At 44.0% G+C, this 23,618-nt stretch overlaps 2 protein-coding genes across 11 annotated transcripts in view; one reads left to right on the top strand and one right to left on the bottom strand.

The window, feature by feature from the left end:
• SRGAP2 (SLIT-ROBO Rho GTPase activating protein 2) overlaps window positions 1-4,930 on the bottom strand; it is a 230,546-nt gene extending 225,616 nt beyond the window's left edge. For 7 of the 10 annotated variants that reach the window (XM_032318979.1, XM_032318982.1, XM_032318980.1 and 4 more), the window contains exons 1-2: window positions 4,775-4,930; window positions 2,393-3,005 (exon numbers count right to left, since the gene is read on the bottom strand). In XM_032318979.1, coding sequence (XP_032174870.1) covers window positions 2,393-2,459 — 67 coding nt within the window. In that variant the 5' untranslated portion in view covers window positions 2,460-3,005; window positions 4,775-4,930. The remainder of the gene's footprint in view (window positions 1-2,392; window positions 3,006-4,774) is intronic. The other 3 variants (XM_032318988.1, XM_032318989.1, XM_032318987.1) reach the window with 1 other exon arrangement.
• A 33-nt stretch (window positions 4,931-4,963) lies between these two features.
• On the top strand, window positions 4,964-17,752 carry FAM72A (family with sequence similarity 72 member A). Its single transcript, XM_032318991.1, has 4 exons — window positions 4,964-6,525; window positions 9,002-9,079; window positions 12,491-12,615; window positions 16,644-17,752. Exons 1-4 carry the CDS (start codon window positions 6,374-6,376, stop codon window positions 16,736-16,738), a joined length of 450 nt encoding a protein of 149 aa, XP_032174882.1. The 5' UTR covers window positions 4,964-6,373; the 3' UTR covers window positions 16,739-17,752.
• The last annotated feature ends 5,866 nt before the right edge of the window (window positions 17,753-23,618 follow it).

The raw sequence follows: 23,618 nt of genomic DNA, 5'->3' as shown, positions 1-23,618 counted from the left end.
GGTAAAATAGTATCTACCTTCCCGGTTGATGTGGGAATTAAACAAGACAACTTATATATTAAAGCACTTCAGACAGGCTCGAACATCATGGGCATCCAAAATGTAACCCATTACTATTATCACTACTACTATTATTCATTGACAGATTTGGGCTTCTTAAGGATTTCTTGTTTCCTGTTCTGGTCAGATGATGTTTCATTGTACATAGGAATAGAATAAAGCAGAGAATGGGAAGTCGGTCACCTCCTTCTCATTTCAACTACCACCACCTAGCTGTGTGACCTTGGACAAGCCTCTCAATTTCTCTGTACTCTCCTCCGCTATCAAATGAGGGACTAAATCATTTAAATCAGTTTTTTATCAGGCACCTTCTCTGGGTAAGACATCATGCTCGGCCACCTATAAAATTCTATGATTCTGAAGAGTGTCAATGGAAAATGTCAGAGCAGAGCAAAACAGCCTCCTGCTTGCGGCAAGGTTGAAGAGAAACCCCAAATAGCCAACTGCATTACATCATCTCAATGAGCAATGTTTGTAAATACACAACTGTTCAATTTTGAGACACTCGTGAGAAATCTTTCACCAATAGGAATCAGCAGACAAGGTTCTATTAACACCTATCAGCCCTGAACCTTCTGAAAAATAAATGTGTAAAATCACTTTGCACCTTAGTCAAATAGCGTGCTTCTCGAGAGAAATCTGGGAAAGTCAAAGTTATTAACGCTCCCTATGGCAACAGTTAAGAATAGGATATGTAAAAAAAAAAATAGAGTGACATATCTGGTTAAAATGGCAAGGGGACTCCAGGAGCAGAATACAGTCATCTGGACAGGACACAGAGGCCAGTGGCCTATTGTTTACAAAAACGGGCCCAGATTATGAACAGTGACAAGAGGCCAAGACCTCAATTATAACTCACAACCACACCTTTCCCAATCCCTGTTCAACTGAAGCCATCAATCAATCAACTCCCCCATCTCTGTAATAAACCCACCAATATCTGCAGCCAAGTGGATAGAAGGCCCCTCAGGGCACCTCCAGCAATGACCAAGCTGAAGACATTAAAAAGACCCTACAGGCAAAATGGGGACTTCAAACTACATTCCAACCTTCCAAGAGATAAGGCAGCTGCCCATGTCAAGCTCTACACTATCCCCACCCCGGGCAATCATTAGAAGGGAGACATGGCCCTTCCCAAGTCCTCTATGATAGGAAAAGGTCTCCTTGCATTGGTGCAGGGAAAGAAGGAGGGGCCCCTCCCTCTGTACTCTGAAACAAAGGAAAACCCAGAGCTCCAACCATGTGGTGTAACATTCAAGGCCACCCACCTCTCCCACTCCCCAGCTGAAGTCTCAATGGGCTGGAGCACATGGCTCTTCCCAGTAGCTGGCCAGGAAGGGACAGTGCCTTGCACAAACACATCCTGGGGCTCTGTAACAGGCGGGAACCCCTCCTGTGGGATTGACTGGTTAAAAAAAGGTTGTCTGGGAAGGGGCTCGGATTCATGCACCAAGTCAGGTAGTCAACTAAACCTGCAGACAGCTCAGCTGGTTTCTCTGGGTCCACTTTCTGCTTTACCCTTCGCATTTTTGCAGAGGGAAGTGGTCCTTTAACAAGCACGCATTCTGGAGCAGAGGGTGACAACCCAGAAGGGTTAAACAATTATGTCTTCCCATTCTCCAGAATCAGCACCACCCAGCAACCCTAACATGCCAACTCCATTCATGTTTAGGTGAGGGCGGAGACAGGGTGTGAAATGACCTTATTCTTTCTGTCCTCTCATCTCGGACAGAATGCAAGGCAACCGGAGACCTGGCGGGTACAAGGAGCACCCAAGGTGGCTGGAGACTTTCTGCAACCGATGCCACAGCAAATGTCACCTTTTGATATAGTGCATCAGGAAAAAAAAAAAAAAAAAAAACCCCTGCCTCTCCTGGGTCTCCCCAAATAGTACACCTTCTCAAGGTTGCCTTTCTCTACCTGCACTCCTCTTCAACCTCAGAAATAAATTCCCAAACACCTGTCAGATTCCAGTTGTCCTTCAAGGAAACCTGACCCAGAGACCCAGAGGCAAACTGCAGCCTTTCTCTCTCCAAGAACCTCTTGCCCCTCCCCCCACCCGATCTAGGCTTGGGGGATAGGGCTGCCAAAATCAGGGCCAGCCCTCCAGGAGCAAACCTAAAGCCCACTCTAAAAATTCCTTTCCAGAGCCTGTGGCCCCTGGCACAGTCCATCCCTCGGAGGCTCAAACCCACCTATGAAACCACCTCTGGGCTCAGCCTGTCCCCACCTGCTCCACCCAAAGAAATGAACAGCCTGCAAATCAGGATGGAAATGCAAGCCTCAATGGCCCACAGAACATATGCATTATGCTATTTTTCAAAGCCCTTACCTTTGACCTGAGTATCGTACTCTGCTATGATCTCCTTATCCTTTTTGAATTTGGCCGGAGACGTCATGTTTTCCTTCTTTCTTCCAAATTCAAATTGTGAACTGATAGATCCACGAGAAAAATCCAACCACCGAGATCAATACCTCCAACACCGCTTCTCCCAAGGGCAGAAGGGGCCCCCCGCGGTGGTCTCCAGCGCTCCGGGGAGCGCGGGTTGCGGGCTGGGCAGAAGGCTACGGCGGGCACATGCAGACGGTGGACGCTGGGGCCGGGCGCGGCAGCTGCGGCTGGTTCCTGTGCTAGAGCCGGAGCCGCAGCCTCAGCATTAGCCGGGAGAACTGCAGCGCCCGGAGGCTGGCCTGGGGTCTGACATCAACGACAGAGGCAGGGAGTGGAAGTCCTTCCGTACAACATGGTGTGGGGGGTGCGGGGGTGTGGACGCGCCCAGCTGTGTCCCCGGGAGGGAGTGGGTGCGTAACAGGGTGCCGGGGAGGGCTGGGCGTGCTTCGCGGTTTTTTTGTTGCACAGGCTCGAAGATGCTGCAAATCAAATCCCAAACGGGAGCCGCAGCAGCGCAGACTGGATCGGAAGTCGTTTGCTCCGGTTCACTTGCCTGTAAATGCAAGGAAAAGGGGAGGGGGCGATCAGCCCCAGCGTAGATCCTAATCGCGGCGGGGGTGGGGTAGGGGACGTCGTTCCAAGCCCGGCCAGGGCCCATTCATCTCGGCCAAACACCGCCCGGCCCACAAAGCCCGGCGCGGCGAGGTGCGGAGGAAGGAAGCTCCCTCCGGATTTTGTTTTAAGGCTGGAAGAAAACACTTTGGAGCAGCCGCCTGCGCGGGCTTCGGGTGGGGACTGCGGCGGGAACGCGGGGCTCCGGGCGGGGACTGCGGCACCTCGGCGGCCTCCGAGCCCCGCCAGCACTGGGCAGCTGCCAGCCGAAAGCAGCACTCTCGGCAGTGGCTCCGACGCGGCCCCTGACCCCCGGCTGGGGCAACTCCCTGGACCTCAAAAGGGATCAAAGCCAGGGAGGGACAAGCCACCCGGGCACAACTTTTCTTCCCCTCCCGCCCCTCCTCCCAGTTGTTTTGTTTTTGGTTACTAGCTTCTCTTGGCAGCAAAATGTTTGCGGGGGTGGGGGGAGACCTGCAGGAAAAAGCCTGCTCGGCACGGGGCACATCCAGGAAAACAATGTGGTCGACAGAAGCAGGAAACGGGTTAGAGGCTAGGGTCGGAGTCGGGAAAACCCGGGGGCGGGGGACGGAAGGCAGCCACCGCCTCCCCCAAGCCGGGGACCAGAGTGACTCTTAAATACCACCCCAGATATTTTTTTGTCACCCATGCCCACGGTATCTCGATACCGCACCCAGACCCTGGCTGGGGGAGGAGAGGTCGGGAGGGTCGCAGTCCCGACTCCTCGCACCGGGAGGTGCCGGAGGAAATCCCGCCCCGGCCCAGGCCCGGGAGGCGGGAGGGAAGCAGCCGGAGCGCAGAGTCGGGCGTCTCGCTCCCCACCATGCCGCCGCGACTACCCTCCCTCCCTGGTCGCCCCTTACCCTCTCCTTGTCAGGAGGCCGCTGGGGGGTGAGGGGGGCGGGCTCCCGCCGGTGTCTCCCACTTCCCGCGCCGGGAGGAAGAGGGAGCCCAGGCGGCGTGGTGGTTCAGGCGGGCAGGAAGCGGGGAGGGGGATGTGAGGTGGGGTCCAGAGGCTGCACGGGAGCCGGGGATAACTGGAGCCTCCGCACGCGCTTGGGAGGTGGAGAGAGAGGGCACAGGGAAGATTACCTAGGGAGGGAGTGGGGGTGAGGAGACTGCCGCGGGCCACGATGTTACATGGTGCGTAAGGATGTTAGCAACTTGGGGGACCCGCTATGAGTCTAGGAACGGGGGTGCATAAAAGGAGCCATTCCAGGCGGGCCGGGGACTGGGACAGGGCAAGAGCCCCGGAAGCAGGGCGAACAACTATCCTGGGTCCTGGGCTGTAACCCGGCTGTCTACCAGGGCTTGGAGACAGGGGAAGACGGTAGCCGATGGTAACGGGTGATGCCAGCGACGGTTACCCAAAAGTGGACCAAGGGTGCCCGTGTGAAGAGGACTTGGGGAGGGGGCTGGGCGAGGGCTTCGCGGCGGCAGAGTCCCAGGGCAGAGTCCCAGGCTGTGCGGTGAACGGCAGAGAGAGATGCAGTCTTGAGAAGTATTATGGGCTGTACTGGAAGCTTTGGAGAGGGTCGGGGGGGAGGGGGTCTGAAGGATTCCGGGCGGCACTGCTAGGCGATGCCGCAAGCAGCATCCGCGCCCTCTCCTTCCCGCCCCTGCCGGAGTTTGTTCAGACAGGGCTCCGGCGGCCGGGAAGAGGAAAGGGGAGAGGGAAGGAGCCTTTACCTGGCTCTGACGCGACGGGTCCCGGGCCCCCGGCTCCGCTTCCCACTCAGAGATCTCCACCCCTCTTCCCCGCCACCCGCTTCTACGCAGATCGGTCCCCTAGTCCCCTGAGGAGCCTCCGCCAACTCCGCAGGACCCCGCCGGGAAGCAGAGCCCACCCCCTTACCAATCACAGCCCGTAGTCTATCGACCGATGGGGCCCACAGCCAATAGGAATAGCTGATCCCGAGAGGACAGGAATGAGGAGGAGGAGCTGGCGAAACTCGGAGGTGTGACTAGCACCACCGAGGCGTGGTCACAAAGTAAGCTCCTCCCAGGGTTGCCTAACCCTAAAGTAGAATTAGTGGGCGGGGTTAAAATGGAACTAACAGCCAAACACAAACTCTTGAGAGAAAGCACGACCAATTGGACCGGGGTAGAAAAGAGGGGCGTTGCGGAGAATTTTAGCCAATAGAGAGTAGAGTCTGGCGGGGACTGTAGAAAATCTTCCAATAAGAAGCGCGAAGGGCGTGCCTTGACGCTTTCACTGGGGCAGGAGTAGGATTTGCCCAAGCCTCCAGGGACCGGCCAATGAGAGCGGAGGCGGAGCCAAACTCCACCAACCAGAAAGCTGAACAGATCTCGGCACCGTTACTGAGGCGGGGCGTACGGTCTCCAAGCCACTAAGAGCTCAGCAGGGGAAGGCTCCCGAGCCTTCCAATGCGGGACGCGGGCGAACTCTGGTTCTCCCAATCGGTGCGCGGCGCCGGCAATTCAAACTGACAGCCGGTTGGAAAGGCAGAGAGAGCGGAAGAAGGAGCAAAAAAACGACGCGTTCGGTGACAGAGACCCCAACGCCGGCTGAGCCCCCAAAGCGATCTCTGCCCCGTCCCGCCAACCCCACCGCGCGCTCCGGAGCGGCCGCCCGGAGGGAGACCTAAGGGGACCGCGGGGGGCGCGAGGCAGAGCTGAGGGACTGGGGACCGAGAGAAACGGCGCGAGAGCCCGTCTGCACGCTGAGGGCTGGGGGCTGCCTGGAGAGAAGAGAAGCGGGAGCTCGCGAGCGAGCAGAGCGGGGGAGGCTCCCGGGAGGACTGAGGACAACCAGGGGTCCTGGGAAAAGCTGAGGGGATTTCTGGATCCTGGGAAGAGGAGAAGGACTTCCAAAGACGAGGCGTGGGTAGCAGGGACGCTTGGCCGGCGGTCCGAGCAGGAGGACTTGGAGAGCTCCGAGGGAGGGGCTTAGGAGGGGAGCTTTCTCCGGAAGGCGCGGCTGGGGAAAGCTTAGGGAATTGCTCCAAGGGGCGGGGGCTGAAGCGTGGAGGAGCCTTTTAGCCTCGCGGCTGGGGAGCCGGCCGTAGAGAAGTTCCCGAGGCCCCTTGCAGCTCGCGCCTCCCCAGCTTCAAACCCCACTCCCTTCCCCGAGCGCCTCCTCAATAAATATTACTTTTCACCTTCCCACGGGAAACAGAAAAGAACTCATTTCCTTCCCAACTAGAAGCTTAGAAGAGCTCTAGACCTCGCGATCTAATTGTCGACCCCGGGGGAATCAAACGAGCAAAGGGGCTGCTCTTGTCTCTCCTCTTTCAAAATCCCACCCCGCATCCTTCCCGGGACGCCATGTCTACCAGCACCTGTAGTTTCAAGGACCGGTGCGTGTCCATCCTGTGTTGCAAATTCTGTAAACAAGTGCTCAGCTCTAGGGGAATGAAGGCTGTTTTGCTGGCTGATACTGAAATAGACCTTTTCTCTACAGACATCCCTCCTACCAAGTAAGTCATGCTAGTGGCGGGCAACGGTAGCCTTTAACTAAATGGGAAAAGTGTATGGTTTGGACCTCGGGGAGTCAACAAGGAGGTTATCATTTTGGTGTTCCAGCCACTCCCAAGAGTCTGATGATCCCTTTGGAGTATAACTAAGTGGGCAGACTGTCTGGACAAAGTCTGTGGTTTAGCCAGAGTGGTCAGTCCTGATGTCATGCTTCTCGTTCAATGACAGTCATGTGACCACATCCCTGAACCTGAATCCCTGGCGCTGTGCCCTGCCCAACCATCCTAATCTCACTGGATCCAGGCCAGGACTTAGACCGTAGACTCTAGGTAAAGTCTGGCAAGATATTCCGTACTGTGAGAAAGAAGAGGCCACTAGGTTTTTCATTTTTATCCATAAGGTTTTAGGCCAAAAAATGTTCATAATTTTCTGCCATTATTTGCAATTGGCAGGCTGATTCAGATTCATTGTCCGTGTGAGTCAGTGTTCTTTTCTCAAAAATCTCTCTCCTGGTGAGCGAGAAATAAATTTGTATGAGATGAAATAGAGACTTCGCCCTGAAACAATCCTTGTTCACTGTTTCAGATACTATCCATTTGCATAATTAAGTCCTCTTAAATTCTGTTTTCGGACACTACCCACTTTTGTTGGTAGAGTCCTTAAGAATTTGCTACCTATTTGGATGAATAGCGATTTTATTTGACTCAAATGTACCATTTCGGGCTCTAAAAGGTACTTTCTCTTTCCATAGTCAGCATATATATATGCCCTTACATAATTTTCAAAATTTGGGTCTTTATCATTAAAGTGAAAGAGTAATTATCCAAAATACAGGTAAACAGCTATTCTTTGGACACAGACCCAGAGGAAGCAGGCCAATAATCGTAACACTTTAAAATGAACTTTTCAATGATAGAAACTTGAACATTTAAAAAACGTACTCCAAGCTGTAAAACTCTTCCTTTCTTGAAATCTTTTCTGAGGTGGTTTAAGTGTAGTCATACAAAGATATTTGGGTTACTAGTTTGAATACGTGTGTGTGTGTGTGTGTGTGTGTGTGTGTGTGTGTTGCAAAAAGAAAAAGAACTAGACAATAAATCTAGAACCTACTATTGCATACATCCTATGAGTTGTTGTCTAGTGCTTTTCCTTTTTGTAGTGCATCCACACAGATGCACACAAATTTAAGATATTAACCCATTCATCTTTGCAATGGCTGTAGTAAACAGTAAGATGAGGGCTCAGGTATGTGAACTGTTAGAGGTAAAACCAGAGTTGAGAATGGAACCAGGTTTTTTTCTATTGTCTGCTCTTCTTGAAGGGTTTATGACTGTAATGGATTAACATGCTAAGATATGTATGATTAATGAACACATGAGATTTTTTAAAATGAAAGTTTTGTTGTATTTATGTAAGCTCACAAGTATTAACTGACTCTTACAAAATATACTATTATTCTTTTTTTTTTTTTAAGTATTTTATTTATTTATTTGACAGACAGATCACAAGCGGGCAGAGAGGCAGGCAGAGAGAGGAGGAAGCAGGCTCCCTGCTGAGCAGAGAGCCTGATGTGGGGCTTGATCTCGGGGACCCTGGGATCATGACCTGAGCCGAAGGCAGAGGCTTTAACCCACTGAGCCACCCAGGTGCCCCTAAAATCTACTATTGTTCTACTCCAGAGTTTCTTTCAGCTCTTTGGGCCTACAAAATTCATGCAAAATCACAAGCAAAAGTAACTTAATGATAAGGATATGAAAAAATTGGAACCCTTGTGCACCACTGGTAGGAACATAGAATAGTGCTGCTGCTATGGAAAATTGCATGGAAGTTCCTGAGAAACTGAAAATAGAATTACCATATGATCCAGGAATCCCACTTCTGGGTGTGTGTATATATCTGAGTGTGTGCTTATATTTAGTTATATCTATCCCAAAAAATTCATTGCAGGATTTAAAAGGTATATTTGCATGCACATGTTCTCAACAGTATAATTCACAGTAATGGAGAGATGGAAACAAAAATGCTAAATGTTCATCAACAGATGAATGAATAAAATGTGGTATATGCATACAGTATAGTATTATTCAGCCTTATTAAGGAGGGCTATCCCGCTGCTTGCTACAGCATGGATGGACCTTGAGAACATTATGCTAAATGGAATCAGCCAGTCACGAAAAGACAAATACTGTGTGCTTTCACTTATATGTGCTATATAAAATAGATTCATAGAAACAGAAAGTAGATGGTGGTTGCAGAGGGAAATGGGGAGTTGTTTAATGGGTAGAGAGTTTCAGTTTTGCAATATGAAAATGGCCTGGAGGTTCATTGCTCAACAATGAAGAACATTGCTCAACACTTAACACTTCGGAACTGTACACTTAAAAAAATGACTAAATTGGTAAATTTTACATTATGTGCATTTTTTACAGCAATCTTTTTCAACGTACCTTGACTATTTCTGCACGTTTCTCTCTCCAGTGCAGTGGACTTCATTGGAAGATGCTATTTCACTGAAATCTGCAAATGTAAACTGAAGGACATCGCATGCTTAAAATGGTAATTTTTGGCAAGATTCTAGATAGCCCTGAATTTGGAAGATGGATGTTAACACCACAACACAGAGAAAGCTTCAGTGGACCGCATCAAGCACTGGTTATAACCCATGCAATGAGCCATTGAAAACCCATTTGTTATTTAGAATAATTTTTTAGAAGGGTCTTGTGGCACATTTGTATATGATTTTATCATTTTTCAGAGTACATTGACAAATCTCTGGTTCCATTTTCAGAAAAAAGCAAGATAGTTTAGGAGGGAAAAACACAGTTACAATCATAACAAATCAGGTTTGAGCTCTGGTCCTACACTTACTCTCAATGTGATCTCACGTAAACTCCTTAAACATCGAAACCCCTGAACCTCTGTTTCCTTGTCTAATTTATATCTTTAGAAGACAGAAACTATCTTCTAACTTAAGAAGATAGAAATTTAAATATCTTTTGTGTTTACGTTATGGAGTGTTATGAATGTTAAAAGGCTTAATAGGTCATAAATTATTTCTTTTAAAGATTTTATTTATTCATTTGACAGAGAGAGAGAGATCACGAGTAGGCAGAGCAGAAGGCGGGCGGAAGGGGTGCAGGCTCCCTGCTGAGCAGAAAACCCGATGCAGGGCTCGATCCCAGGACCCTGAGATCATGAGCTGAGCCAAAAGTAGAGATTTAACCCACTGAGCCACTCAGGCGCCCCTAGATCATGAATTATAACACAGATGAAAACTATTACTATTATTTTTTGAAAGGCAGGGAAACTTGAGCATTATTAGTCCCATTTTAGAGAGAAGAAAGCTGAGATTATTTTTACACTTAAATGGGGTTTGGGTTATAAATTATAATCCTAATAATTCAAATTCTTATGTGTTAATGATGATTTAAATTCATTCTTTCATTCATTCAAACTATCTATTGAAGTTCTACTATGTGCTAGCCACTGATATGGGGGCTAGAAACACAGCAATAGATAGACAAAAATCACTGACATTATATTCTAGTGGGAAGACAATCAGTTAATCAGATATTTAAATAAATAAGATATTGAATAGAGTATGAGGGATACCAGCTGGCTCGGTCAGTAGAGCACACAACTCTAGATCTCAGGGTTGTGAGTTCAAACCCCATGTTGGAGGTGGAGCCTCCTTTAAATAAATAAATAAGTAGATAGATAGATAGATAGATAGATAAAGTTTGGGGTACGCGGCTGGCTTAGTCAGTGGAGCATGCGACTCTTGGTCTCAGGGTTGTGAATTCAAGCCCTGCACTGAGTGTGGAGACTTCTTAAAAAAAAAAATAAATCATAGGGTGGAAAGTGTTCCAAAGGAAATCATTATTATAATATTATATATATATTATATATATATAATTATTATAATAAATGATAGAGAATAGTAGAGTTTGGGGGAGTAGGTAAAAGCTCTTTGAGGTAAAAAAAAAAAAAAAAACACCAACAACTCTTTGAGGAAGCTTGCTTAGGGAAGCCTTCTCATGAGAAGGTAACATTGGAGTTGAATCCAAAAGGATGAGAAGGACCCCAAGGGGAAATGTTCTAGGCAGATGGAACATCAAGTGTAGAGAACCCAAGGCAAGAAGAAGCTTAACATGTTCAAGGAATAAGAAGAGAATGGCGAGTGGCTAAGACATTGTGAACATCAAGGAAGAGTTGTATGAGTAAATTAGAGATACAGTCAGAATCCAGATAATCTAGATGAGCGCTATCCAATAGAAATCTACAAGGGTAGCTGGGTTATGGACATTGGGGAGGATATGTGCTATGGTGAATGCTGTGAATTGTGTAAGACTGATGATTCACAGACCTGTACCCCTGAAGCAAATAATACACTATATGTTAATAAAATTAAAAAACTTTAATGTTAAAAAAAGAAATCTACAAGTCATATATCTAATTTAAAATCTTCTTTAAAAAATAATAAGTGAATAAATAAAATCTAATAATAACCACATTTTAAAAAGTAAAAAAGGAACAAGGGAAATGAATTTAAGTTGTATGTTCTATTTAACCCAGTATAACCAAAATATTATTTCAACATGTAACCAACATAAAAAATTATTAATGCAATATTTTACATTCTATTTTTTTCTTCATAGTCTTTAAAATCTTGTGTATGTTTTCTATTTACACACACTTCAATTCAGTCTAGCCAAACTTCAAGTTCTTAACAGCCACATTTTGGATTAGCACAGATCTAGACCTTGCCATGAAGGGGTTTTTTGTTTTGATTTTTGGCCAATGGGAAACCACTGAAGAGGTTTTAATACGGGAGCAAAATGGTCTGATGTGTCCCTACTAGAATATTAGTTCCGTGAGTATAAGGACTTTGTCTACTGTTGGATTCCCAGTACCTACAACAGTACTTGGCACATAGTAGATGTTCAATAAACATGAGCTGAATGAGTGAATGAATATAGATGATGATTAAAGCCATAGAATTTACTCTTGCAATATAGTCTTACAAATAACTGTCAGTCCTGGTCCAAGAACAACTTGCTTTCATTTGTTTGCCTTTCAAGCAGATTATGATTAGAATCCATATTTTAGGTAGGCTGGTACCTTTTATAGTATTTTTTTTATAGGGCCTCACAAAAATGACTGACTCCCACATCTCCCAGGATGGGAACAAGCTATAATAAGAATTTTTACAACCCAAGGTATAAGTAGCTTGTGTTGTCATGTTTTTTAAGCACTAGCTAAGACATTCCCTCTATATTCACTCTATGTAATAGTGACCACATAGAAGAAAAATATCTGTGGAAACTGAGGTACTTATAATCAGATGGATACTCTTGAACAAGACAGTCAAAACTTTTGCAACTTTTTCAAGAAGCTATGGATTTGCTTTATTTCTGAATTCCTTCAAAAACACCAAAACTAAAATTAGAGCAGCCAGCCTGTGTTTGGTTTACAGGGGCTCATGCTGTCTTCCTACTCCTCCATCTGTTGAGACAGTTTTTAGGTGCTGGCACTGAACTAGAACATAGAAGAACCCAACCTGCCACGGTCCTGGGACCAGCAAAAACCTTTTACCCACAGAGCTGAGTTGATCTCATGTCTCATGTCCGCATAACACATCAACTGTGGGTGCTTTACAGAGCACATCACGACCCTAGGGCCTGGCATCTAGAAACTAGCTTAAGGAGAATGCCTAAAGGAATCCCAGGAAAGAAATGGAGAATATGTTAGTATTGTTTTACTCACCTGGAAGACCATTTTCCCATTTGGCAGTAGCACTGTCAAATTTAACATTGCCGGGGGACTCCTGTCCCAAAGGTCCTAGCAGTGGAGGTTGTTAGGAGGAAATGAGGTCTTCATATGGTCTGTCTACTTACTTTAGCACATAAAATGCTTATATGGCCAGTTATTAGGGAGTATCTAACTGGTATTTACTTTCTGTCTCAGTGGGAACATTGTAGGTTATCATGTGATCGTTCCATGTTGTTCCTGCCTTCTTTCCTGCAACAACGGACACTTCTGGATGTTTCACAGCCAAGCAGTTTATGATATTAACAGACTAGACTCTACCGGTAAGAAACAGCTGACTTAGAAATTCCCCTAACATTTATTTGTCTATCAATACCTGAGTGAAACTCCCAATAGATCGTTTTAGGATTCCCTCTGAAACCCTCTTACCTGGGTTGAAAGAGTGAAACTCGAGTCCTTTGATCCCAAGCATTCAGTTAGGGAAACTACTAGCCAAACTTCATTGCCATTTCTATTGTCATCATTGTATATCAGGCCTCAAACATGGCTCTTCTCGGTTTTTTTTTGTTTTGTTTTTTTGGTTTTTTTTTTTAGATTTTATTTATTTATTTGACAGAGAGAGACACAGCGAGAGAGGGAACACAAGCAGGGGGAGTGAGAGAGGCAGAAGCAAGCTTCCACTGAGCAGGGAGCCCAATATGGGGCTCCATCCCAGGACCCTGGGATCATGACGTGAGCCGAAGGCAGAAGCTTAACGACTGAGCCACCCAGACGCCCCTCTTCTAGATCTTTTTAAATTAATATATATATTTTTTAAAGATTTTATTTATTTATTTGACAGACAGAGTTCACAAGTAGGCAGAGAGAGAGGGGGAAGCAGGCTCCCTGCCAAGCAGAGAGCCCAATGCGGGGTTTGATCCGCAAATTTAAGGCAGAGGCCTTAAACCACTGAGCCACCCAGGTGCCCCTAAATTAATATTTTAGTTGCACTAAAATGTTGCCTTGATACATATTATAACTCCAGAGAATTTTGGAAGATTTTAGATTTGATAGTCAATTGTGCGTGCGTGTGTGTGTGTGTGTGTGTGTGTAAGAAAGCGGGGAGGGGAGGCTGGGACAGTGGGGAGGTGGGAGGGAAGATGACTGGGTAATCCTTGTATTTGGTGATGTTGCTCCAGGATAAAAACAGACATTTTGACATCTATAGCAATAAATTACGATGGAATATTATTAAAGGGAAATATTTAATACCAGTATGTTGTCCTAATTAGGTAACATACAACCAATTCTTTTTTTTTTTTTTAAGATTTTATTTATTTATTTGACAGAGAGAGATCTCAAGAAGGCAGAGAGGTGGGCAGAGAGAAAGGGGGAAGCAGGCTCCCCACTGAGCAGAGAGCCCGATGTGGGGCTCGATCCCAGGACCCTGAGTCATGACCCAAGCTGAAGCAGAGGCTTTAACCCACTGAGCTACCCAGGAGCCGGCATACAACCAATTCTTAAAGGATATTTACATGATACATTTTATCTTGTCTAGAGCCATGTGGTTTTGTTGTAGGACACAAGTTTTCTCTGTCTGGTATCTATTTACACAACAGACCAGGTTGACTCTGAGTGGGATTTTTTTAGTGGCAACTAAAGTTTGCAGAACAAATATAAAGAACTCAGCAATCCAGGTTGGCACTAACACTCTCAGATTTTTAGATGTATGTTTTAATCTTCTTCACAACCTAAAACATATTTCTTTTCTTAAGGGTGATTTGCCATCCCAGATTAAAGATCATGAACTGTAAGCTAGGTTCTCAGGGTCTTCAAACCCACCAATTATGCTTAGGTTTTTATAGACTCAGATTTTTTTTTTTAATCACCTGGCGTTCAATTGCAGTTCTCAACCCATCATTTGCAAGTCTTAATTTCAGACTCTGGGATGTTAAGAGGGCCATTTTTGAGGAAGGAGTTATCTGAATTCCCCTGCCATATGGGCTCCTAGCTTGGGCTTCCAGTTTTATATTTGTGTTGATCATGGGACACATTAAAGGAAGTTTCTGCTTTGATACTATTTTTCCTGCTTCACAGAATTCAAAACACAGGGTGGAGATTTTTCCATTTTGATTTACTTTTTAATATTGGTCAATTTTTCAAAGATAAAAGCCCTGCATTCTTCCATTTGCATTGAATCTAATCCATGAGAACAGATGTATCACAGGATTTCCTTCCTCCCTTAACAGAGAAAGGAAGGTGCTCCTTCTGTCAGATCCAATCTCTTAGTTTATTTTTTCTCCTTTGAACCAATTGTGCCAAGCTACTCATGTCTCTTGAGTATTCACTCCAGAAATATCAAACTTCTCCTTTGTAACCCTAATATTGTGATTTAAAGTAAAACCTTCTAGAGGCTTGGTATAAAACAGGGTTCCTCATGATGTTGGGACTGTCCTTGAATCACCTGAATCAGCAGCATCAAAGGAGTGCGTACACAAGCTTTATGAAATTCTAGAATATTTAGACTGAAAGGGCCCCAAGTCTATGTTCTAGACTAGGCTTCACATGTTGACCTGATTTCCCAAAGCTCTCCTGGGGATGCTTGAGAGAACTCAGTTCGAATTCCCTGGGAATGACAAATGTTCTCAAAGGCAAGTTGACTACAGCCTTCATTTACCCTTATGGGTTCTAACGATCCCTTAAGTTTTGGCCTGGTAATTCCTTATTATCTTGTTATCTCATCAACACCATATTACCAGAAGCAGAATGCCATTCATTCTTGGAGGGGAAATATTTTTTATTATAAACAGCGCAAACACACATACACAAATTACAGAAAATATGAGAGACATCTGTATCCACCCCCCAGCATGAAAGAGATGCTAACTTCTTGCCTGATTAGATTCTAATATCTCAACCAAGAGAGACAGTTGATTGTTTCCACTGTTTCAACAATGCAACAGTACACCTCACTGTACATGTCTCCTTGAATTCCTATGCAGTATGGGAAGTTAGGAAGCAATGAGAGATGCGCTCTATTTGCTATATATGTATATATTTGCTAAATACACATTTAATTCACAGAACAGGATACAGAAATAAAAAGAAATGAGCTAAATCTATACACAAGGATATAGGTAAATCTCAAAAACATAATGTTAAATGAAAATAGCAAGTTAGAAAGGATACAGATAATGCCACACTATAAAAAATTTTAAATACACCCAAAAAGTAATATATATTGTCTGCAGTTGCATATATTTGTTGTAGAGGTAGCAAAAACATCCATGGTATCCTGGTAGTAGTGGCTACTACCAGTGACTAGATCCAAACCAAATCTCCAAATACTGGCTCATTCCATTCTACCGTGTGGCCATTTCCTTGTTGGACTCCATTGGCTCTCCTAGAAGTCAACTGATAATAGTATTCTTCCCAATTTAGGCTTTCAAGTTATATGATAGAGTACATGCCCAGAATAAACCATCTCATGCTCCTGTCATTTTACTACATACCTACGTTAGGTTCTTCAGTAGGAAATCTGACTGTCCTTTCATTATGAGGCTTTAGATTGTTGTTGTTTTTTTTTTAAAGATTTTATTTATTTATTTGACAGAGAGAGATCACAAGTAGGCAGAGAGGCAGGCAGAGAGAGAGAGAGGAGGAAGCAGGCTCCCTGCCAAGCAGAGAGCCCGATGCGGGACTCAATCCCAGGACCCTGAGATCATGACCTGAGCCGAAGGCAGCGGCTTAACCCACTGAGCCACCCAGGCGCCCTAGATTGTTGTTTTGTTTATTGTGTTGGCAGCTACAACCTGGTCCCAAAGTTCTACCTTCATACCCCCGAAACCAAAACCCACCTGTTGTGAGGATTGCAGTTCAGATGATAACTGGCTTCAAAACCTTGCTTCTTTTTAATCATGAAAAAGCCACCAGCTACTTCCATCCTGGTTGAAGAAATGAAGAGACTTATTTCAAGCCTTTTCCCTGGACCCTCCAAAGAGACACTTGATCTAAAATAATCTTATGAGATCTCCATCCTTAAAAATCATTAAAATAGATTTGGAAATTATTAGTGTAGAGTGATTATGCAATAATATAGCTGGGGGCAGTGTTTAAGAAAATGGACTCTTAAGATCCTTTGGAATTCAAAGTTTCTAGAATTCAAGCCCTTTCTTCAAAGGACCTAAAAAATGTTTATGTCCTAGGTGAATGATATTAGATAATTTTTTAAATCTGAGGTATATTTTTTAATATCTTTTTACTGTTAACACTATGGTTTCATACAAGAATGTTAACCTATAAGGTTTCCTACAGCATGTTCTGAGGTGTGATAGCAATCAGCACTAAGTAATTTTATGATTTTTCTTTTCAGGTGTAAACTTCCTACTGTGGGGCAACTTACCAGAGATAGAGGAGAACGCAGACGAAGACTCGTTAGATATCTCAGCGGAGGACTGGATTCGATGAAGGGGAGGGATAATGACATGTGTAATATTCAGACTTTTTCCTATTTAAAATACATATTAATGGATTGACTTTAGAAGTATTAGTAAGGATTTATTACTGATTTCTCTTTTGGGGGGAAAAATGAGACATCTGTTGATTTATTTATTTACTATCTCAGACTCATTACCTGAATTTAATTTGAGCCACTGTAATTCTTTTCTTCTATTGATTCCTCTTCCTCTATACAACTCTCCATGCAGTAAAGGTGTATTCTTAAATTCAGACTGGAAAAGATTATTACATGTGTCACTCAACTACCTCACAATCTTGGGGAATTTTTCTTACAACTAGATACCAGATACTCTTAATTTTACATTCTTGAATAAGGGGCGTTCGTACATATTCATGTGTATATGTCAACCAAGCATATATCTATGGGTATTACCATGCATACATATTTTTTTTAAAGGAACCAAGCTGTTAGGTTTCCATAGATACTGGTTCTCCTGTGTTATACTGGTGAAAACCCCTTAAAATAGAGCAAGACTTTGTGAATCAGCAAATAGAATAAGATGAAAGTTGAAAATCTATGGAGAAATCCTCTTCATTCCTCAGCACGATGTTAGATAAATGAATTCGGCACAACAGTATGTAACAGTATGTAAACAGTATGTATACCAACATTATTTACATTCTTCTAGAGTCATAAGGTTATTGTGTTATAAAAGCAGATCAACTAAACCTCCATCTTAAAATTATTCTCTTCTCTCGGACTTTCTCTGTAAATAGCAAATTTTAAATGAGCAGTCTCTGTTCCAACTCTTAAATAGAAAAAAACTAAAGAAGGCTTTTCTTAAGCCATTGTATGTTATAAAGAGAATTTTGTTTTTGTTTTAAGCTGCATTCAGAGCCACACAGAAAGGGATGGTGTTGGATTGTGATTTTAGCAATACCTCAGCTGTAGGCATTTTGTTAATAGCGATACCAAAACAGTCTAAGTTGCGTTTCTGTAAATAAAGTTTTGTTGTAAAAATACCAGCCTTCCTTTCATTTTTCAATGTACCCACTTCTCTTACCTCCAAATGGAAAAGTAAAGAACCCAAGAGCTAACACTGAGTGCTCACCATGTACCAGACACCCTTCTAAACTCTTGACAGATTTAATTCACTTATCCCACACCACAAACCCACAAGGTAGATTTTAATATTCCGCTTTCATTGATGACACAGCTGAGGCATAGAGAAGTTAAAACAGCTTGTCCAAGGTCACATCACCAGTCAGGGGTGTGGCCAGATTCAAACACAGACAGAGAGACTGACTCCAGAACTCCTGGTCTTACTCTTTATGCTCTACCCCATATGCCCCTTCAGACGTGAGTCAGCTACAATTTTATTTAGCCGCAATGCCTGCTGGGTAACAACGGCCTCGTTATGTACCCTGGGAGGGGGCCTCCATGGCTGATTTCAAGGTTGAACAAACTCATACTGGGTCATAAGGTAGAAGCGACCTGTGGGCATCAACACAATCCTTTGCTGTGAACAAACATCCAACTTCAGGAAATGCTATTACTAGTACTTGGAAAATTTTTCCGAATGTCTTTCACACCGACTAATGGTCAGCCCTGGGATGCTGTGGGTGAATGTGGACCAGATGTGGAACAACTTGGTTTTGGATTTGGATTTTTTTTTTTTCCTTTAACCTCTCTTAAGGATTTTTTGGAACAAGGTGAAAAAATAAACTGATACTACATTATATACATTAATTTATATATATATATAAAAACAAGTTAACTTGTTCAATTAGAGAAGAAAAGTTTAATGCTAGAAAGAAAGTGGCAAGTTTGAAATTCGGCAGAGTTCATCCAGTTTCCACTGTGTTCCTGCTTTTGAAGGGGGCTCTTTGAAGAGCAAAAACAAGGTGAGGGTGCACTGATGAAAGCAAACCCCAAACGTAATCCCATTCCAGCTGGAGAATATTTCAAATTATTCAGCTACCTTTTAGCTAAGTGGGTCATAGGAAGGGCAATTCTAAGCTATAAATGAATTAATAGTGTTTTATCTGAAGAAACATAGTCATGACACTGGTTTTTATTTTTGACACTGTTTCTTAACAAAAGCAAGTTACATGCACTCTGATAAGACCAAAAGCAGAATCATACATGAAGAATTAGTACATAGTTCCTAGTCCTAGTTCCTAGTCCTAGCATAATTCGTAGGCCTAGAAAATCCATTTCTGCCCTCTTCTAATTTTTAATTCAGTTCAACAAATCTGTCTTGTGTTTGTACGGTGTGCCAAGAATTGAACAATGATGGGCTCACACTTGCGTTCCTGGAGAACGCAGTGAGTTGGGAAGAGGATAAACCTGATGCATCTACCTAATGCGTCAGGGTAAGTGATTTAACAGATACATGCTCAGAGTGCAATGACACCATAGATGAAAGAACAATCATCCTGAGTAGTAGGAGAGAGTGGGAGTTGAGAAAGCTACAGACAAGAAATGATACTTTTGCCAGGCTTTGAAGTACAGTTAAGGGTTTGCCAGCTGGGATGAGAGAATATATAAACAAATGCACCAGCACTTAAAAGTATCTGGCTTTATTTGGTAAATTATAAGTAGTTCCCTCTACGTTCCAAGATATATGATAAGAATTAATCAAGGGGGGGGCACCTGGGTCGCTCAGTCGGTTAAGCGTCCAACTCTTGATCTCTGCTCAGATCTTTTTTTTTTTTTTTAAAGATTTTTTTATTTATTTACTTGACAGAGAGAAATCACAAGTAGATGGAGAGGCAGGCAGAGAGAGAGGGAAGCAGGCTCCCTGCTGAGCAGAGAGCCCGATGCGGGACTCGATCCCAGGACCCTGAGATCATGACCTGAGCCAAAGGCAGCGGCTTAACCCACTGAGCCACCCAGGCGCCCTCTGCTCAGATCTTGATCTCAGGGTAGTTAGTTCAATCCCCATGCAGGGCTCCACATGGGTGTGGAACGAAGGAGGAGGAGGAGGAAGAGGAAGAGGAGAAGAAGAAGAAATTGACAGAAGAAGCTACCAAGGAAGGTTGAGATGATGTCGTGAAGAATAGTCTACACCATTGCTCGGTTTAGACTTACTCCAGGAGCACTGTGGAGTGATTAAGGTTTTGAGCAAGAGAATAAAGTGATGAGATTTAAGATGATCGCTCTGAGCATGAAGCGAAGTCAAGCTTAGTTCTCCTGGTGTCCTTTCCTGGATACAATTAACAACTCAGCCATGGAAATTATATTTATTGCCTTTACCCTAAGAAGTTCATTAAGTTCCCCGAAGTTCTTGACTTTCATGGAACATCTGGTCTGCAGTGGGCACCGCCTCTTTTTTCCCTCTTCCATCCTGTCGTTCCTAAAGTTCAAGGAAGGGACAGTGACTCATCAGCTCACCCGCTATGGCTTTTTTTTGTTTGTTTTTGCTCCTCTATCTTTTTCCTCATGTCAGTTTCTCAACCTCAAACTCAGGCTCTGTTGAGGCATCTTGGGTGGGGCCTAATCTTAAAGCCATAATATTTTATTTTATTCTTTTCTTTTTTTTTCTTTTTTAAAAGATTTTATTTATTTATTTGATAGACAGAAATCACAAGTAGACAGAGAGGCAGGCAGAGGGAGAGAGGGGGGAGGCAGGCTCCCTGCTGAGCAGAGAGCCCGACGGAGGGGGCGGGGGTCAATCCCAGGACCCTGAGATCATGACCTGAGCCGAAGGCAGATGCTTAACCCACTGAGCCACCCAAGCGCCCAAAGCCCTAATATTTTATTTTTTAAGATTTTATTTATTTATTTGACAGAGAGAGATCACAAGTAGGCAGAGAGGCAGGCAGAGAGAGAGAGGAGGAAGCAGGCTCCCTGCTGAGCAGAGAGCCCGATGTGGGACTCGATACCAGGACCCTGAGATCATGACCTGAGCCGAAGGCAGCGGCCCAACCCACTGAGCCACCCAGGCGCCCCAAAGCCCTAATATTTTAAATAATCCCTGGTCTTCCAATACTACTAATCTAGGGAGAGTACCCTACAAAGAATTGCTCTTTTGACCTCTGAGTCACCCATGACTGATAAAGAGTAATCTATGTTGTTTTTCCTCGGTGAGGAGGAAGTGACCATAATCTATAAATCGTGATGTATGAGAGAACTAATTAGAACGTAAGTGGGGAGTGGGGAAAGTGAGGATATGGCTCCAACAGTCCTGCTTCAGGGGTAAATTATTCGGTGAGGGCTTTCCCTATTTTAACATTCATGCTTATAAAAGGAAATAGTTTCCTTTTCTGCTTTTTTTTTTTTCTTTACTTTCAAAGCAGCCTAACCATAGTTTCTTTCTTGCCTGGTATGGAGCGTATGCCAAATCTACCCTAAACTGCACAGATGGAAAAAATTAGTCTATGTCTGTGGTACCTCTGGGGTTGAATATTTTTAGTACTTACATCGTTAGCTAAAGCTTTTTTCTTCCAAGACTCTCATAGAATCATTTTATTGTCATCCAATGGGTAAACGTACTGAGATAAAAATTAATAATATCATGTGTTTGTCTATCCCTTTATAATTTATTGTGAGCTTTCACATACACCTTGACGTAATCCTCAGAATAACCTTGGGAATTATTCCCATTTTACAAATTAAGAAAGAAAATCTTAATCTCAACACCCAAAGAGCTGAAAGAATTTATTTTCTTTTAATTAAAAAAATTTTTTTAAGATTTTATTTATTTGCAGAGATTACAAGTAGGCAGACAGGCAGCAGAGGTAGAGAGGAAGGGAAGCAGCTCCCGTCTGAGCAGAGAGCCCGATGTGGGGCTCGATCCCAGGACCCTGGGATCATGACCTGAGCCGAAGGCAGAGGCTTTAACCCACTGAGCCACCCGGGTGCCCCGAGCTGAAAGAATTTAAACTGGAGGGGCGCCCGGGTGGCTCAGTCAGTTAAGCATCTGCCTTTTGACTTAGGTCATGATCCCAGGTTCCTGGGGCTCAAGCCCCACACAGGGCTCCCTGCTCAGTGGGGAGTCTGCTTCTTCCTCTCCCTCTGCCCCTTCCCACCCTGCTTGTGCCCTCCCCATCTCAAATAAACAAAAAAAAAATCTTTAAAAAAATGTTTTTTAATAAAAATACAATTTTAAGAATTTAAACTTGAATGCGGTTCTTCTAATCTTAGTTTAGGGTTCTTTCCTCTTTCCCTAGATTATTCTAAACCCAACATCCATTTTCCCCCTTGCTAGCTATAAAAGGTTGGACAAATTCTGTTTGACGTTCAGCCTCAAAGCCTAGCTGTTGTCATTAATTAATCCATCCTCCTAATGTTTAATGAGCACCCACTGTGGGAAAAATAGAAGCCAAGGTCACAGAATCTAAATAAGACAGCTCTTGCTTTCCTGTGACGTTAACTTTCCTTCGAGGAGGACAAAGAAAGTGAGGTAACATTTGCTGAGGGCTTACTATTCTAAGGGCTTGACATGTAACAACATAAGAGGCAAATTCTATTACTCTATTCACCACACAGTTCATGAAACTAAGGTACAGAGAGGTTAAGGAGCTGGACCATTGTCACACAGCTAGTAACTGACACTCTAAGATTTGAAGGGCCTAGAATTAATGAGCTTAATGACCATGTGTCCTTTCTGGTCTTCAATGTACTTGTCTTCCATCCAAAAACGTCAAGTTTTCTTTTTTTTTTTTTTTAAGATTTTATTTATTTATTTGACAGACAGAGATCACAAGTAGGCAGAGAGGCAGGCAGAGAGAGGGCGAAACAGGCTCCCTGCTCAGCAGAGAGCCTGATGTGGGGCTCGATCCCAGGACCCTGAGATCATGACCTGTGCCAAAGGCAGAGGCTTAACCCACTGAGCCACCCAGGTGCCCCTCAGAAACGTCAAGTTTTCCATTAGCAAGCTTCCTATACACATCTTTCCCTGTTAGACCTTAGCTGCTGGTTTGGTTTCTTTTTTTCCTTTTAATTAAAATGATATCTCCCTTCTTGGTAAGGGAGACTTGGTGTGCCAGTACATGATAAGAATGCTAGTCTTATACAATCTGGAAAAAGGGGGGGAAAAATCTTAGGCAAAACTCAATTTTCAGCTTTGCTGCACTTCTACCTGGAAATGAAGTCTTTTTCACTAATTCAGATTTTTATCTTAAAAGCAACAAATGTTCACTAAGGAGTATATACCTGTTCTTTAAACTTTCTGTATGTCTCAAATATTTCATAATAAAAAAGTGAATTAAATGATCATCTGTACAAATGGCTCCAGCTTCCACCTTCCTTAAAAGTTCGTCTTAAATATCTATTTATACGGAATTTCAGAAGCAGCGTTGCCTCTGATTAGCACTACTGAATCTTTGTAATGAGATTGGGTATTTATTTTGAGGGTATTAAAACGGATATTAAATCCATATTCGAGGGTCACCTATGGCTCAGTGGGTTAAGCCTCTGCCTTCAGCTCAGGTCATGATCCCAGGGTCCTGGGATCGAGCCCCGTGTCGGGCTTTCTGCTCAGCAGGGAGCCTGCTTCCCCCTCTCTCTCTCTGCCTGCCACTCTGCCTACTTGTGATCTCTGCCTGTCAAATAAATAAATAAAATCTTTTTTAAAAAATCCATATTCGAGTTTTGCCTTAACTTGTGTAAGAGTGGGATGACAAATATCAAAAGATTAATTGGACCTGCCAGATATGGGCACCATAGAAGTTTGCCCACCACAGTCCATCTCTACACCTCTATTCACACAACCCACTTCCTCTGGAAAAGGGCCTATGGTAAAAGAAGGCATATGGGAATGATTCACTTGGGGAAAGCTGTACCCAGAATATCAAAACAGTTTGCTTTCTGTCTCTACATCCTTGCCATGATTTTTCTACCCAAAAGAACCACCTGCTATTATGGCCGTGACACCTGAAAGGC

This window comes from Mustela erminea, chromosome 17, assembly GCF_009829155.1.
Source record: "Mustela erminea isolate mMusErm1 chromosome 17, mMusErm1.Pri, whole genome shotgun sequence".
Classification (NCBI taxonomy): Eukaryota; Metazoa; Chordata; class Mammalia; order Carnivora; family Mustelidae; genus Mustela; species Mustela erminea.
Note: the sequence above shows the minus strand (reverse complement) of the source record. Positions and strands in the feature narration are given on the sequence as shown.

Excerpts from the sequence above, each read along its gene's own strand:
- FAM72A (XM_032318991.1), top strand. The coding sequence starts at position 6,374 with ATGTCTACCAGCACCTGTAGTTTCAAGGACCGGTGCGTGTCCATCCTG. Across the intron at positions 6,526-9,001 it reads ACAGACATCCCTCCTACCAA|TGCAGTGGACTTCATTGGAA; the intron begins GTAAGTCATGCT and ends TTCTCTCTCCAG. Across the intron at positions 12,616-16,643 it reads TAACAGACTAGACTCTACCG|GTGTAAACTTCCTACTGTGG; the intron begins GTAAGAAACAGC and ends TTTTCTTTTCAG.